The sequence below is a fragment of the Engystomops pustulosus genome, chromosome 3 (genome assembly GCF_040894005.1).
Source record: "Engystomops pustulosus chromosome 3, aEngPut4.maternal, whole genome shotgun sequence".
Classification (NCBI taxonomy): domain Eukaryota; kingdom Metazoa; phylum Chordata; class Amphibia; order Anura; family Leptodactylidae; genus Engystomops; species Engystomops pustulosus.
In genome coordinates, this window is record NC_092413.1 from 107,821,355 (window position 1) to 107,836,474 (window position 15,120).

At 38.9% G+C, this 15,120-nt stretch overlaps 1 protein-coding gene across 1 annotated transcript in view; it reads left to right on the forward strand.

Moving 5' to 3' along the window:
* The window catches only part of HDAC2 (histone deacetylase 2), a 57,965-nt gene extending 43,902 nt beyond the window's left edge, over window positions 1-14,063 (forward strand). Inside the window, exons 11-14 of the mRNA XM_072141747.1 lie at window positions 2,264-2,394; window positions 8,067-8,222; window positions 10,355-10,412; window positions 13,760-14,063. Of these exons, the coding sequence (XP_071997848.1) occupies window positions 2,264-2,394; window positions 8,067-8,222; window positions 10,355-10,412; window positions 13,760-13,790 (376 nt within the window). The 3' untranslated portion in view covers window positions 13,791-14,063. The remainder of the gene's footprint in view (window positions 1-2,263; window positions 2,395-8,066; window positions 8,223-10,354; window positions 10,413-13,759) is intronic.
* The last annotated feature ends 1,057 nt before the right edge of the window (window positions 14,064-15,120 follow it).

Here is a 15,120-nt window from a genome sequence, read left to right on the forward strand (position 1 = left end):
GACAGAGTTGTGGTCGTCCCAGGCCTCTTCCATTTAAGGATTATGGAGGCCACATTATACCTTCTACCCCACCTCCCTCCCACCCTCAGTTGATGACATCGCACTAATCTGATCTATTCTCGCCTTGCGAAAAGAAAAAAAAAATAGATCTCTCTTCCTCCCCTATGCCTCAGCCCCTGTCATCAAAGTTTTGCTGAGTTACCCCACTAACCTTTTCTGATCCGGTGAAAAAAACAACTCCAGCCATTTGGACCATAACTTAATGTGAGCCTTTTGATTTTGGGACACAAAAACGTTTGGCCAAAATTGTCTTGTTGGCTGTTTGTTTCCAAAAAAACAAGTGAGGGTGGATCCGGGGAGGTCCATTTTTTTATAATACGAAACCTGGCAAGGAACAACAATTTTTTTTTTTAGCTACATATTTCCCTTTATCCAAACAAACGTCCCCTCGCCAAATACCCACAACACAAATCATAAAATTCAAAGGAATTTGAGTAACACAAGACCTTAATGATCTCTACCCAGTAGTTTTTAATTAACAGTCAAATCCATAAGATATGCACATCATCAGCATTCTCCCTACCACATCTTTTACAGCAAATTTCCCCCCAAAATTTTGAGATTTTTTATTTTAATGTATAATATGTTCTTTGAAGTATAGACAATTGAGCCAGTCGGTGTGCAGGCATTTTGAGTATCTTACTAATATCTCTGCAGGTGTCTGACCAAATCTGGTCCTCTAAAACCCCCACTTCCACTACCAATTTTTCTATTTGAGAACATGAGATGTCTTTGAGTTACCAATATACTATAAAACTTTTTTTTTTACTTTTAATTTTTTTTTTGACTGAAGCCCACATTACATTTATAACCGACAGTAATCTATCCCATTCCATTAAGGCCCTATTGCTAGTAGTGCACATTGCACATTTGAGATGTAACAGGATTGTAGAATCCCAAATTCTTCCTGGATGGAGGAGAAAGATTTCATGTTTCCATACCTAATTATCTGATGAATATATATAACCTTTTTTTCAATCCATGGGAAAGCCATGAGCTTGGGCCTCCCCAAACTCTGGTTCCTCCACAGAGGGGTGAATGGAAATATATCTACCAGATTCCAGAGGGACTCAATCTCCCTCCACACTTTGGACATAAGGAATAAAGTAGGTTGTGTTTTCCATTCACTTTGTTCATCACAAGTACCAGTCTCCAAGGTTTCCAATATGTTAAGTTTCATTATACAATCCCCTGCCCCGAATATCCTAGCAGGTAGGTCTGCCAGGGGCAAACTGTCCCATGTCAAGATCTACTTAGTTTGTGCCGTCCTTGTTTTATTGTTGGATATTTAAAGCAGGCTGTGCACATTAAACATATATAAAATATAACTTTTAATCGATATCAATAAAATATTCAACAATGAAGGTAAAGTGCATAATCGACTAGCCAGTCACCAGAACTGGATAAAAAGAAGCCACAGGTCACTAAAAATCAGAACTATATGGTGTTTACAAGTTCAGATATACCAGTGACACGTTCCCTTTTATTGCAAACCTTGAAATTATCACTGTGCAATAATCAAGACTCCTATAAGGGAATCAACAGCAAGGAACAGCAAAAAGGAAAAAAAAGTTGGATATCACCGGTCTTCTGTGTGTAGGTTCCTGATCCAATTGGGAAATAGTCCAGGTGCATAGGAGCACTTGGGTCACCAGGTAACAAGCTGATTGTAGGGTTTAATAGGCCCTACGCACCTGGACTATTTCAGGAACCTACACACAGAAGACCGGTGAGATCCAATCTATTTTTCTTCTTGCTGTTCCTTGCTGTTGATTCCCTTATAAGGAGTCTTGATTATTGCACAGTGATAATTTCAAGGTTTGCAATAAAAGGGAACGTGTCACTGGCATATCTGAACTTGTAATTCTGATTTTTAGTGACCTGTGGCTTCTTTTAATCTAGTTCTGGTGACTGGCTAGTTGATACTTTACCTTCATTGTTGAATATTTTATTGATATTGATTAAAAGTTATATTTTATATATGTTTAATGAGCACAGCCTGCTTTAAATTTATTGATATTTGTGGATGCATAGTTTGGTGAGTGTACCTGACTGGAAAACAAACAGTGCAGATCTCACTAACATTCTTCTTATTGTTGGATATTGAAAAATGTGAATTGTAAGATGTTATGTATAGCACTGTGGACTAAATAAGATTCTTTTGTGGTCTATCCCCATGAATTTTCTTTTCTATTTATCTTAGGCAGCGTCTGTTTGAGAACCTGCGGATGTTGCCACATGCACCTGGTGTTCAGATGCAGGCTATACCAGAGGATGCCATTCAAGAAGACAGTGGTGATGAGGAAGGTGAAGATCCTGACAAACGAATTTCAAGTAAGTTGGTTTGCTATTTGTAACGGCATTATAGATTTCACATTGAAATTAAGCAGATGATCAACTCTACAAATGTATCTCTTGCCAAGTGAAATGGCCCAGTATCTATGAGCCTTATTTGTGTCCTAAAGAAGTGAGTTGTGGTTTGATGACATCTGCGTAAATGATAAAAGGGAACCAGTCACCAGTTTTTACCCCACTAAACTACCACCCTAGAATTTCTTCTTCTGTGAAAAACTCACCATTTTACCTAAAAAAAAAAAAAAAAAAAAATCTTCAAAGTCATGTGAAAATGAGCAGAGAAGAGTCACATTTAGCCTTTGTTGAGTCAGGGTTTTTCAGTAATGCCTGTATCTCCAGCCCGGAACTGGGAAGGTGTGCATACATTAAAATGCTAGCCTGAGCGCCCCTGGGTAATTTGCATAACTTTTAGAATTCTCTTTTTCCAGGGTCGCAGGATATAGTTCTAATAAAAGAAATCCTTAAGAACAATGTTTCTCAGGAAGTATATAAGTATATTTACTAGGACACATCTTCCTTCACTAAACTCATGGTTGATGTCCTTTAAAGAGGAGAATCCTTTTGGGTGTGTCCACACATTCAGTTTTTCAGGTGCAGTTTTTGATATCCAAACCAGGAGTGGAGTGAAAATAAAGTAGGAGCAGCACTTCTTAATGGCATGTTCTCACCCATCATGATCCACCCCTGCTTTTGGCTTCAAGAACTTTATTTTAAAAAACTGAACGTGTGGGTGCACCCTTAACCTGTTTCAAAAGTCTTTAGACGTTGGTGCAGTTTTCTACTGCTCCCACGCTAACAGGTATGGGTCTCCGGTTGTCAGTGAAACCCAGAAACCCTAGGGAGAAGGCAAATGTGGTTTATTACTGCTTCTCCTTTCTCCGCTCCTCACTGCATCACTCTGAAGTAGCTCTGCTGCTGGCTCTATAGACTTTGTGGTCACGTGACTGCCGGGATCTAAAGAGTGAATCAGAGCTACTAATTAGACCAGGTCCAGCTCTGATCAGCACCACCAGTCACAGGTGGAGGTTTTTCTCTGTAACTGGGGCCCTTATTGATGCCCCAGTTACAGGGGAAAACTTGTAAAACAAGAAGAATAGTAAAGCAAAATTAAAAAAAAAAAATAAAGTGAAAATGTCCCACAGGGGTCTACAAAAACACTGCCCCGTTTGCCCGAAACTATCTATTTTATATTCAAACGCCCCAAACAAAATAGGGAATTCATTAATAATGTTAATTTTCAGTTAATTTGAAAATAAAAAAGTACATTCTATAAATGACAAAGGAATTTTTTCCACTATTAACCCCAAATAAAAATGAAAGAAAAAAAACTTTAAACTTTTATCACATTTTAAGCTCTATGGGGGACATTTACTTAAAGTGTCGGTGTCTGCATTGGCTTTGTTACCGACCTGCTCTCGGAAAGAAGACACACATTTAATATTGTAGAGCTGTGCAGAGACATTTCTGGCGCCGAGATCATTTTCTGTCCCCGAGACCATTTTCTGTCCCTGGGACCAAAATCTGTCCCGAGCACCAGAAATATGTCCAACAGTCCCTGCTAGACCAGTTTTCTTTTGGTCTACTTTCCGCCAGTTTACAGCGCCCAAAAATGGCTGTGACACATATTAATTCTGTCTGAGTTTCCACTCCGCCAAAGCCACGCCCCTTTTCGGAGAAGAGTCGGAGCAGACGGAAAAAGTTATTTTTTCTGTCCCCGACAGCTAATAAATAGGTCTGAGAGCAGAACATGTGGTGAGAGCGCCACAAAACTGGCGGAAACACCATAGTAAATGTCCCCCTATGTGTCTCAAAGAAAACTAAGTAAAAAAAATTTAAAGGTAGCATGCAAAAAATAAAGTTATGGCCCTTAAACCACTGCTTACGAAAATACGCTAAAAATGCCGGTCACAAGAACCTTTTCAGGCGCTTCACTTAAGGGGTTTAAATAATATTGTGTTTGCTTCTTTAGGTGACCCAAAACTGGAGATATCCACTGTTAAATTTGCAGTAAAAAATGTGATTTTTAAATAAAGATTTTACTGATTCTAATTTTAACAGTGTATACACCTCCGGTTTTGTTTCCTGAAATTCACCTTTGATAGGGCACCAGAATTGTGCTTCTTGGTGCCATTGTACAGGAGATATGGCCATTTGAAAGGCAAGAAAGCAGACAAGACACTTTACAAAAGCACATGCACCCTCTGCCTCTCTGTCAACCTGGAAAATGGTGATGGTTTAATACTGTACATATAATAATTTTGCAAAGATGTATATAATTTTACTGCCTATTTTAAAAAATGATGGGAAAAATGACAAAACTGCATATTTTTTACATTTTTCATTTTTCATTTTTCTGCTAATTCTATAAAACCTATTTTTTATAAAAAGTATTCTGTCATGTTACACTCCTGCATATTATGACAAAAATAAGTAACAATTATTATCATGTGAAGTGGTTCCAAAGATACTGTCATTTTGCCGCTTACCGATGTATGGTGTAATAGTTCGTCACACTGCGGGTGTATGGAGAGGGCTCATGGGCTGAGTACGGCATGGAATATCTGAAAGCTCCGGCAAGAACAAAGTCAAATGCACAGTCTATTTTTCCCCCAAAAGAGCCAAAGTGGTTCATAATACAAGAATTATCGTTTCAATGGCAGCCCTGGGGTCCGATCAGGACGTCCATGACGTCATCTTAAAGGCACAGTGTCAGCCTATGCATGTGCATAGGCTGACACAGCTGATAGCCTGCAATACATCAGTATCAGATGTAAAAAAAAAAAAAAAAAAAAGGTTATTTAAATAAAAAATGAATTAATAAAAATGCCCATTAGACCTAAAACGTAAAAAGATACATGTAATGCACAAAAGTCTAAATCTTAACACAAACCCCACATATATAGTATCACCATGTCCGTAACAACCCTTGGAATAAAAATAAATAATTATTGAACCTATGTGAAATAAACCGGTAATAACCTGCCAAAAATTGAGATTTTTTTTTTACCTATTTAATCTTGCAAAAAATGCAATAAAAAGTGATAAAAAAAATTTTGCAACAGTATTATGCTGGGGTACAAAGTACAACATGTCCCGCAAAAAACAAGCCATCAACCAGCTCCGTAGCCAAAAAACTAAAAATTTTATGCTACTTGGAAGACGGCGATGCAAAAAAGATTTTTCCCCACATTAGAGTTTTATTTGGCAAATTTAGTAAAACAAATCTAGAATTGTGTGGTGACGCTCACCAATGCATTATGGGAGGATAAATGGGTGCTATGATTCAAACACCAAAAATCCTCTTTGTGGCAGTACTTGTATGTTTTATTTTAACTGGTTCACGACCGTCCGCCGTGTATTCACGGCGGTGGTCGGGTCCCGCTGCATGGAGAGGGCTCACGGGCTGAGCCCTCTCCATAGCCGGTAAGTCTTTGCTGCATATTGCAGCAAAGACTTACCGGTAACACCCGCGATCGGTGCTAGCGATTGCTGCTGGCAAAGTTGCAGGCAGCCTCAAAGAGGATCGTCGCTCCCCGTGACGTAATCGGGGAGCGGCGATCCGTCTCCATGGTATCTCGGGTCTTCTGAAGACCCGTGGCTATTTCATTTTAACCCCTTCATTACAGTGTGCTGATAGCACATTGTAATGAATGAGGAGGAAAATCCCCATATACTGCCATACTGTAGTATGACAGTATATGATAGGATCGATCAGACAACCTAGGGTTAAAGTACCATAGGGAGTCTGAAAAATAGTAAAAATAAAAATAAAAAAAAGTTTTAAAAAAAATTATAATAAAAAAACCTAAAAAATTCAAATCACCCCCCTTTCCCTAGACCTGACATAAATATAAATAAACAGTAAAAATCATAAACGCATTAGGTATTGACGCGGCCGAAAATGCCCGATCTATCAAAATATATTAACGTTTTTTCAATGCGTTTAACCCCGTAACGGAAAATAGCGTCCAAAGTCGAAAATGGCACTTTTTTGCCATTTTGAAAAGTGATCAAAAGGTTGTACAGTCCTAAAAATGATATCATTGAAAATATTATCAAATGTCGCAAAAAATGACACCACGCACAGCTCCGTACAACAAAGTTATTAGCGCCAGAATACGACAAAATAAAAAAAATTTGTACAGCAGGTTCTAATTTTTGTAAATGTATGAAAACATTATAAAACCTATACAAATGTGGTATCCCCGTTATTGTACCAACCCAAAGAATAAAGTAGACATGTCATTTGGGGCTCTCAGTGAAAGCCGTAATATCCAAGCCCACAAGAAAATTTTTCACCATTTTCATTGCTTTTGGAATTTTTTTACCGCTTCCTAGTACATGGCATGGAATATTCAATACCATCACTATAAAGTGCAATTTGCTACGCAGAAAACAAGCAGTCACACAGCTCTTTACGTGTAAAAATAAAAAAGTTATAGATTTTTGAAGGTGGGGAGTGAAAAATGGAAATGAAAAAACAGGAAAGGGCCCGGTCCTTAACCGGTTAAAATACAAATCTACGTAATAGAATAAAAATCTCTGAAAATACATACATAATATTCCCTGTAGTTCTATGGCAGGGCCAACACACAAGTATAAACATCTAGAGCAGTGGTTCTCAACCTGTGGGTCGTGACCCCAGCAGGGGTCGAACGACCAAAACACAGGGGTCGCCTAAAGCCTTTGTAGCCAGGATTTTATTGCATTTTTACTGAAAATCGCATGGTTTGGGGTCACCGCAACATGAGTAACTGTATTGCGGGGTCACAGCATTACAAAGGTTGAGAACCACTGATCTAGAGTAACAAAATATGAAATCAGTATATATAATACATGCTCAATAAACACAGGTATTAAACCAATTGCGTTATGATCAAAGTCGTCCTCATATAAAAAAGGAAGCCTTGTGTATATTCTCAATAATGAAAATAAGTCACCTTAAAAATAAGTATTTGCAGCAAAAATCGGTCCCGATTTTCCAATAAGAAACGATCCCAATATGTTTTTTCAGTAAGAGTCAATCCTAATATGCTGGTAAAAGTGTTTATTGAGCATGCATTATATATACTGATTTCATATATTTTGTTACTCTACATGTTTATACTTGTGCGTGGGCCCCACCATAGAACTGTATAGAACTACAGGGAATATTATATATGTATTTTCTGTGATTTTTTTTTTTACTCTATTACGTAGTTTTTATTTTAAAATAAAACCTATAAATTTAGTAAAACTTAAGAAAAAATATTCATGTATGGTATCCCCGTAATTGTATTGACCCATAGAATAAAGATAACATGATTATTGGGATATACAGTGAACACCAAAAAAAAGAGAACAATCCAGTACAGAATTGATGCTTTTCTATTCCTGACCTGAAAAAAGGTCATATATTTTCAACAATAGGGGATACTGACCCCAAAATGGTAACAATGGGAAAAGCATCTCATCCTGCAAAAAAATGCCATCACATGGCCCCAAGCTAAAATTTTGTAGCCTACAAAAGTGGCCAATGAGGAAACTAAATTCCTGGCAGCTGCAGGGTGCTCCTTCCTTTCTGTGCCTTGCTATGCGCCTATAAAACAAGTAAGGGCCACATGACGGTCCTTCTGACAGTCTTCTGATGTTGCCGTTTTTATGTTTTCTAGTAAGGGCATCTGACAAGCGGATAGCCTGTGAGGAGGAGTTTTCAGATTCTGAGGATGAAGGTGAAGGAGGAAGACGTAATGTAGCTGATCACAAAAAGGGAACCAAAAAAGCAAGACTTGAAGAAGAGAAAAAGGAACCTGATGACAAAAAATCTGGTAAAGTATTAATAATTTGAATAATCTATGTACATAAATAATATTGATTGTATTTTCAGTACATAACAATGTTTTGTTGAAGTAGGTTACATAAATAGGACGGAACAGGAGTTCTTAAGGCAAACCTGATTTACTGTGATAGGCACATGCATGTTCTCAGCCTTTTGACATGGACCACGCTCTTGGCAGATCCAAGGATTGAGTGCAATGAATGAGAATCCTTGCATCATATGGAAATATGATCCATGGAGTCCCTTTATGTCAGCCGTACAGCAGTTCCCACACTGTAATTATTGCATCATATTTCCCTTTTCACTGTACTGTGCTCGGTCTGTGGGATTTGACCAGCACACACGTCTATTTCTACAGGCTGAGCACAGTCATGTGCAGGGGACCTTATACCTAGTGCAAGATTTGTGGGGGCAAGTAGTGTTTTTTTTTTTTTTTTTTTTTTTTTCACAATCTTCAGGGACTGTAAAGTTGCAAAATGATTACCTGCATATAAGGGCACAACTGTGATCTGAGACTACGGGGAGTCTCTGGTAGTCAGCAGTATTCATCTCTCATTATGAAAGAAGCAAGAATCTCTTAAGACCTAAGGTGAATCTTTGGGTCCAGCCTTTACCAGGCCGTCTATGTCCAACGAGATATAAGCAAGATGGTTTTATTAAAACATAACTTTTATTATTCTTTAATTAAAATATAAATACAGTATGGCTAAAAAATGAAATATTAAAATCCCTGATATCAAGACTAGGAATCGCCAAGGTCAGTGTGTTCACTGAAATATGGGCTCTGTACTAAGTCCACAATAGTGTTTCAGTAACACGACAGGGACAACAACTGTGAAGGAGACAATAAGATAATTAATGGGTTTGTCTCGCCACATCTTGAGGCCACAGGTCATAATCCAGCTTGCAAACTCCCCAGTCAGTGGCTCTGTTCACAGGCACTTAAAGGGGTTATCCGAGTTTAGGAATAATTTAGTGCCAGGCTGGGGTGGGCTATTTAAAAATAGTAAACATGTACTTACCTCCTCCAGCACTGCTGATGTACCGGAAGCTCCCATCCGACACCATCTCCCAGCGCTTACAATGCTGAGAGATAGGGACGGATGGAAGGGGCCGGCCGGAAGCACCCTGTGCGCCGCTTCCGTGCCCCTGTAACAAGTGGCCCCCGGTGCATGACATCAGCGGCATCGGAGGAGGTAAGTAAAGGATTATTATTTTTAAATAGCCCGCCCCAGCCTGGCCCTAAGTAACTTCTTAAACCCGGATAACCGCTTTAACTTGACCCTACACCTATTTTCAGCATATCACCCAATGACTCCTGCCCTAACAAGGCAGTCCACAGCTATCCCTTGCTGTTAAAACCCTGCCTGTACAAGAGATATTTCACCGGGGTCGGTCATTAAACTAGGCAACACTCTGTGTCCTCCTCCCACTTTCTCATTAACTCGACAGGGACTAGAATTACATGGACTATTGGCAATGGCCCACACTGTCCAAATATATAGCCGTATCCTAACTAGGGAGTTTGCAAGCCAGATGATGAAATATGACTTCAGGATGTGATGAGACTAACTGATTAATTATCTGATGGGAATAGGAGGTGGTGACTGCTGCATTAAGCTCGGCAGTCACCATCGGCCTATGCAGTGGGAGGGGTCGTCCGGGGAAGAAGCAGCACCGTCCTCACAGTGAGTTAGAAAGAGCTGGTGTGCATGTGCAGTTCGTAGTGAGGCGCATCAAGCCACTGAGCAGCTCACTGCAAGGTTTCCCGTGCGGTAAGCCGATTTCAGAAAGGGAGGGCTAGTCATAGGAAGGATATTGTGAGGGAAAGAAATTGAATATCAACATGCGGGGGCCGGAATTAGTGATTTGCTAATTACCCAGCGAACATTGTGATTTGAATAGCGGCATCACTCCAGGACTCGAGCAGGACTTTAGCCGTGGATATTACACAAACTGAGGGGAAATCAGTTGTGAAAGTAATTGTCATGGAATGTCCTATGCATTGTCTGTTGGGATCTATCATCAGTGAAATTCAGCCTTCTGGTGACAGGTTCTCTGTATGTTATATTTTTGTCAACTTTTTTATACAAACTCCAAACGCCAAATCTCTGTTAACAGATGTAAAGGAAGAAGATAAAGCAAAGGAAAATGTGGTGGAGAAAATGGACACCAAGGGGTAATAATTTGTTGGTTTCATACATGCGCACAGATTAATACAAATATGTTCAGTGTACAGATCTATTTTTAATACATGCTTCTGTAGGTAGGGCCATAGTAATGGTATTTAGGATATTGAATAGAAAATATGGTGCCTTCCCCTACCAGATAAACCAGGGCAAAGGTAAACACATGGGGCACAAGTCTTCAGACTTTTCTGTGAATATATCAGCTGCTCTAACTTAGAATACGGGTTTGCATAAACAGTGGCGTAGCTAGGGGTCCAGTTCAGAGGGGGAGCACCCATTCATGTGGGCCCCCAATCAAGGTATGCTAATATTAGAGGCCGTTGGCTATATGCAATTCAGCTATATCGCTATCTTGTAGAACACTTCCAGTCGGTCTGAATTCTAATGTAAATGATTCCTAATGTCAGTCCTATTGGTCCAAGGGCCTCATTGTCATACTGCTCAATTTCATTGGGCTACACCAGTAACCAGCACTGTAGGCCAAGGTCACACTATCATTCAAGTCTCTGTTCCTTACATCCATTTAAAAAAGCTCTGATTACTCTCTGTGATACTACAGGCAGTCCCCGGGTTACATACAAGATAGGGTCTGTAGGTTTGTTCTTAAGTTGAATTTGTATGCAAGTCGGAACTGTATATTTTATCATTGTAATCGCAGCCAGAACTTTTTTGGTCTCTGCGACAATTGGATTTTAAAAATGTTGGGTTGTCATAAGAATCAGAATTAACACTAAAGCTTCATTACAGACACCTGTGATAACTGTTACAGCTGATTATTGTAGCCTAGGACTAAAGTACAATAAATTACCAATATCCAAAGGTCCGTTTGTAACTAGGGGTCGTATGTAAGTCGGGTGTTCTTAAGTAGGGGACTGCCTGTAATGAGCATTGCACCTGTGTGACCATGGACAGATTTCTATCCAATAGAAGCAAACAGAGAAGCTTCCTATAGAATGACAACAAGCAGAAAACGTAGAAAACTGTGAGGATTGATACAGATAGGATACTGGAAAATTGTATGTAACTTTTTATCATACAGACCTTAACATTAATTTGCTGAAATTAGAATACCCCTTTAAATCTCCATTAAACCTCTTTACTTTTATTAACGGAGGTAAGGAACAGAGATTTGAACGGTAGTGTGAAATTATCCTTAAACGTGCAGAAAACTACAATACAGCATAAAATGCCACCTCAGAAATAATAAATACCACTGTACAGCAAATCCTATCACCCCAGAAACAACAGACAATAACTAAAAAAGATCCTGGTTTTTAACCAGTTTTTAGGTCGTTTTTAAGCAGTCCGTTAAAAAATGCATGCGTTTTAAAAACGTATGCTTTTGAAAACGCATCCGTATTTTGACCGTTTTTGTCAGTTTTCCAATTATCCTAATTAAGATAATAGGGAAAAATGGTCAAAAACGGATGCGGTTTTTAACGGACTGCTTAAAAACTGCCTAAAACCGGGTTCAAAACCCCACGTGTGCCACCACCCTTAGTCTGTGGAAAACAATGTATGTTCTGTTCAGATTCCTTGGACAGAGCATGGTACATAGAACAGGTGTCCCCGTCTTCCAGCTGAAGAGCTTGTATTAACCGCCTAAGCGTGAAGACACATGTGGCGTTTTTAGGCAGTTTTTGGGCCGTTTTTAGTTAGTGCGTTTTTGTCTGGTTTTCCGAATTTGCGCAATTAAAAACGGACAAAAACGCATGCGTTTTCGAAAAACAGATGCGTTTTTTAGCGCATGCGTTTTTTACAATCTGAAAACGCACTTAAAAAAAACGGCCCATAAAAAATGGCCTAAAAACGCCACGTGTGTCTTCACATGTGAGGCCCTATCTTGTTTTCTCATTTCCATTTTTCACTCTCCACCTTCAAAAATCTTTAACTTTTTTTATTTTTACACTTAAAGAGCTGTGTGACTGCTTGTTTTCTGCGTAACAAATTGCACTTCACAGTGAAGGTATTGAATATTCCATGCCATATACTGGGAAGCGGGGAAAAATTCCAAATGCAGTAAAAATGGTGAAAAAACGCACTTGCTCCGTTTTCTTGTGGGCTTGGATTTTACGGCTTTCACTGTGCGCCCCAAATGACATGTCTACTTCATTCTTGGGTCAATGCGATTACAGGGATACCAAATTTGTATAGGTTTTATAATGTTTTCATACATTTTCAAAAATTAAAAACTCCTGTACAATTTATTTATTTTTTTTAATTTTGCCATCTTCTGGTGCTAAGTTTTTCATACTTTGTTGTACGGAGCTGTGGGTGGTGTAATTTTTGTGACTTTTGATGATGTTTTCAATTATATCATTTTTAGGACTGTATGACCTTTTGATCAATTTTTATAGATTTTTTTTATATTTTTCAAAATGGCAAAAAAGTGCTCTTTTCGACTTTGGGCTCTATTTTCCAATACAGGGTTAAATGCAGTGAAAAACCATTATTATATTTTGATAGATCGGGCATTTTCGGACACGTCGATACTTAATGTGTTTATGATTTTTACTGTTTATTTATATCATTGCTAGAGAAAAGGGGATGATTTTTTTTTTAGGTTTTTTTTTATGACTACAGTATGGCAGTATATGAGTATTTTCCACCTCATTCAATACAATATGCTGATAGCACGTTGTAATGAATGGGTTAAAACGAGACAGCCTCTGGTCTCCAAAAGATCCAAGGCTGTCATGGCGACGGATCACCGCTCCCCGATGACATCACGGGCCGCCATCTTTTTGAAGCCGCAGATAGCGATCGGTCTTTGCTGCAGCGCGTGTGCCCTCTCTATTCAGCGGTACCCAATGTGCACCGTGGATACACAACGGGAGGTTGGGAACTTGTTAAATATCACTATGATGCTCTGTCCATGGACTCTGCATAGTCCATGGAAATGGATGAGCACATGGTCCTTTTCCACAGATTAAAGAGGACCTGTCACCCCTCTACTAAAGTAATAAAGTAACTACTATTATTACTAATGTAATAAACACACAAGTTTACTTGTACAGTACATACATTTCACTACCTCACAGGAACATCCAGCATATACCAACACATATAGAACACACATAGAAACTTCTAATACATGTTCACACAATTAGCATAAATTAAGCACACATTAAACACAAATACACTTACTGTTTATAAAGGGTTAATGGAGGGAGAGTGGACATACAGGGGAGCGCCAACAGAAGCAAGCATGTCAGATGTCTATAGGCCCACCAGAGTATCTCTCATGTGCTAGACCAACCTTACAGATTCATAAATAGATTCATAAATTTATGACCTTATTTGTCTTTATGCCCCCCCCCCCCCATATTCTAAACAGTGTCAAGTCAGAACAACAGAGTAATCCCTGAGATGAAGAGGACCTTTCAATACTGTCTGAAGATGAAGTAGAGTATGCCTCATCCCCCACTTCTTACAAGAGACTTCTGATTCTACCCCTTAGCACTTGGCATGGACCGTATTTATTGTAAAACGGTATAGTTTTCCTGGCAGGTCGTATTAAGTTTTCTAATTATGGAGCAACATTTCTTATCTTTGCCATGCTTTATGTAATAGTATTTAAGATGAATGTGTTATGTTTCATGTCTTAAACTGATCTATTAAAATGCCTTTTTTTGCCTTTATTAACTGTGGCTTTATTTATATGTCCTATCTTTCCCAGGAATATGGCGCCGTGCGTCATGTTTCTCTATGGAGGGGGGCGAGGGTGAGCGCTCTTCTCCCAGGCACCGACATGTGCCTGCATTGCTACGTGACGGCGAGCACACTTTTCTGTGAATTTAGTCTAAGCAAGTTATATTTTATTAGAATTCACAAAACATTTACAAAATGTCCCTTGATTTTCAGTGTTAACAAAGTAACAATGTCTGCATGTTTTGTATAAAGGGTTTTACTTTTACTTGGGGTCTGAGAAAAGGTAACTCTTCATAATTCACACTATGATTGTTCTGTGCATTGGAGGTGGACGACAAGTGTATATTCTTATGTATTTTGCTGACTTGTGCCACTCGGTTAGCATACGTTGGCCACAATGCATTGGCCTACTTTATAGGAAAGTCACTTTTTATAGCAAATTCACCCTTTTCTTGGTCTTCGTCATGTGAATGGCTATATTTGGTGTGTACAGCACATAAGTTGACTGTCTTTACTGTTTTTTTTGTCTAGAAATGAGGCCCTAAAAGACAATATATTACTAGCTGACCAGTCACATGAATGGCTGCAGTACTAAAGCGACACCGCTGCTCACCAGCAACGTCAGTGATCGCTGGACTGGATATTTTTGGATAGCTGGTATAACAATTTTCACAGAAGGAAAGGAAAGAATGGGAGTAAAAATTAATGAGGACATTCAACACTTTACAAAGTGGTCTTAACATTCATGCCAGCTTCATGACCTCCTATCTTTTACCAGGAGGCCATAAGCAGATAAGTCAGGGCTCTCTTGTCTCTCCTCACAGGTTTTTAGTCTGATAAATATTTTATTACAGCAATAAACAATTTGTTGTTTTAAGTTTTTTTTAATATCCTTTCATGATCACTGCCTAGTGTGTATAAAATGCTGTGAATTTTCTGTTCCATGCATAACTTATACTGCATATACTTAGTTATCCTCAAAATTGTATCACCTGATTTCTTCATTCTTCTTCTTATAGCGATTTTCATTCAGAAGTGTGAAGTGGA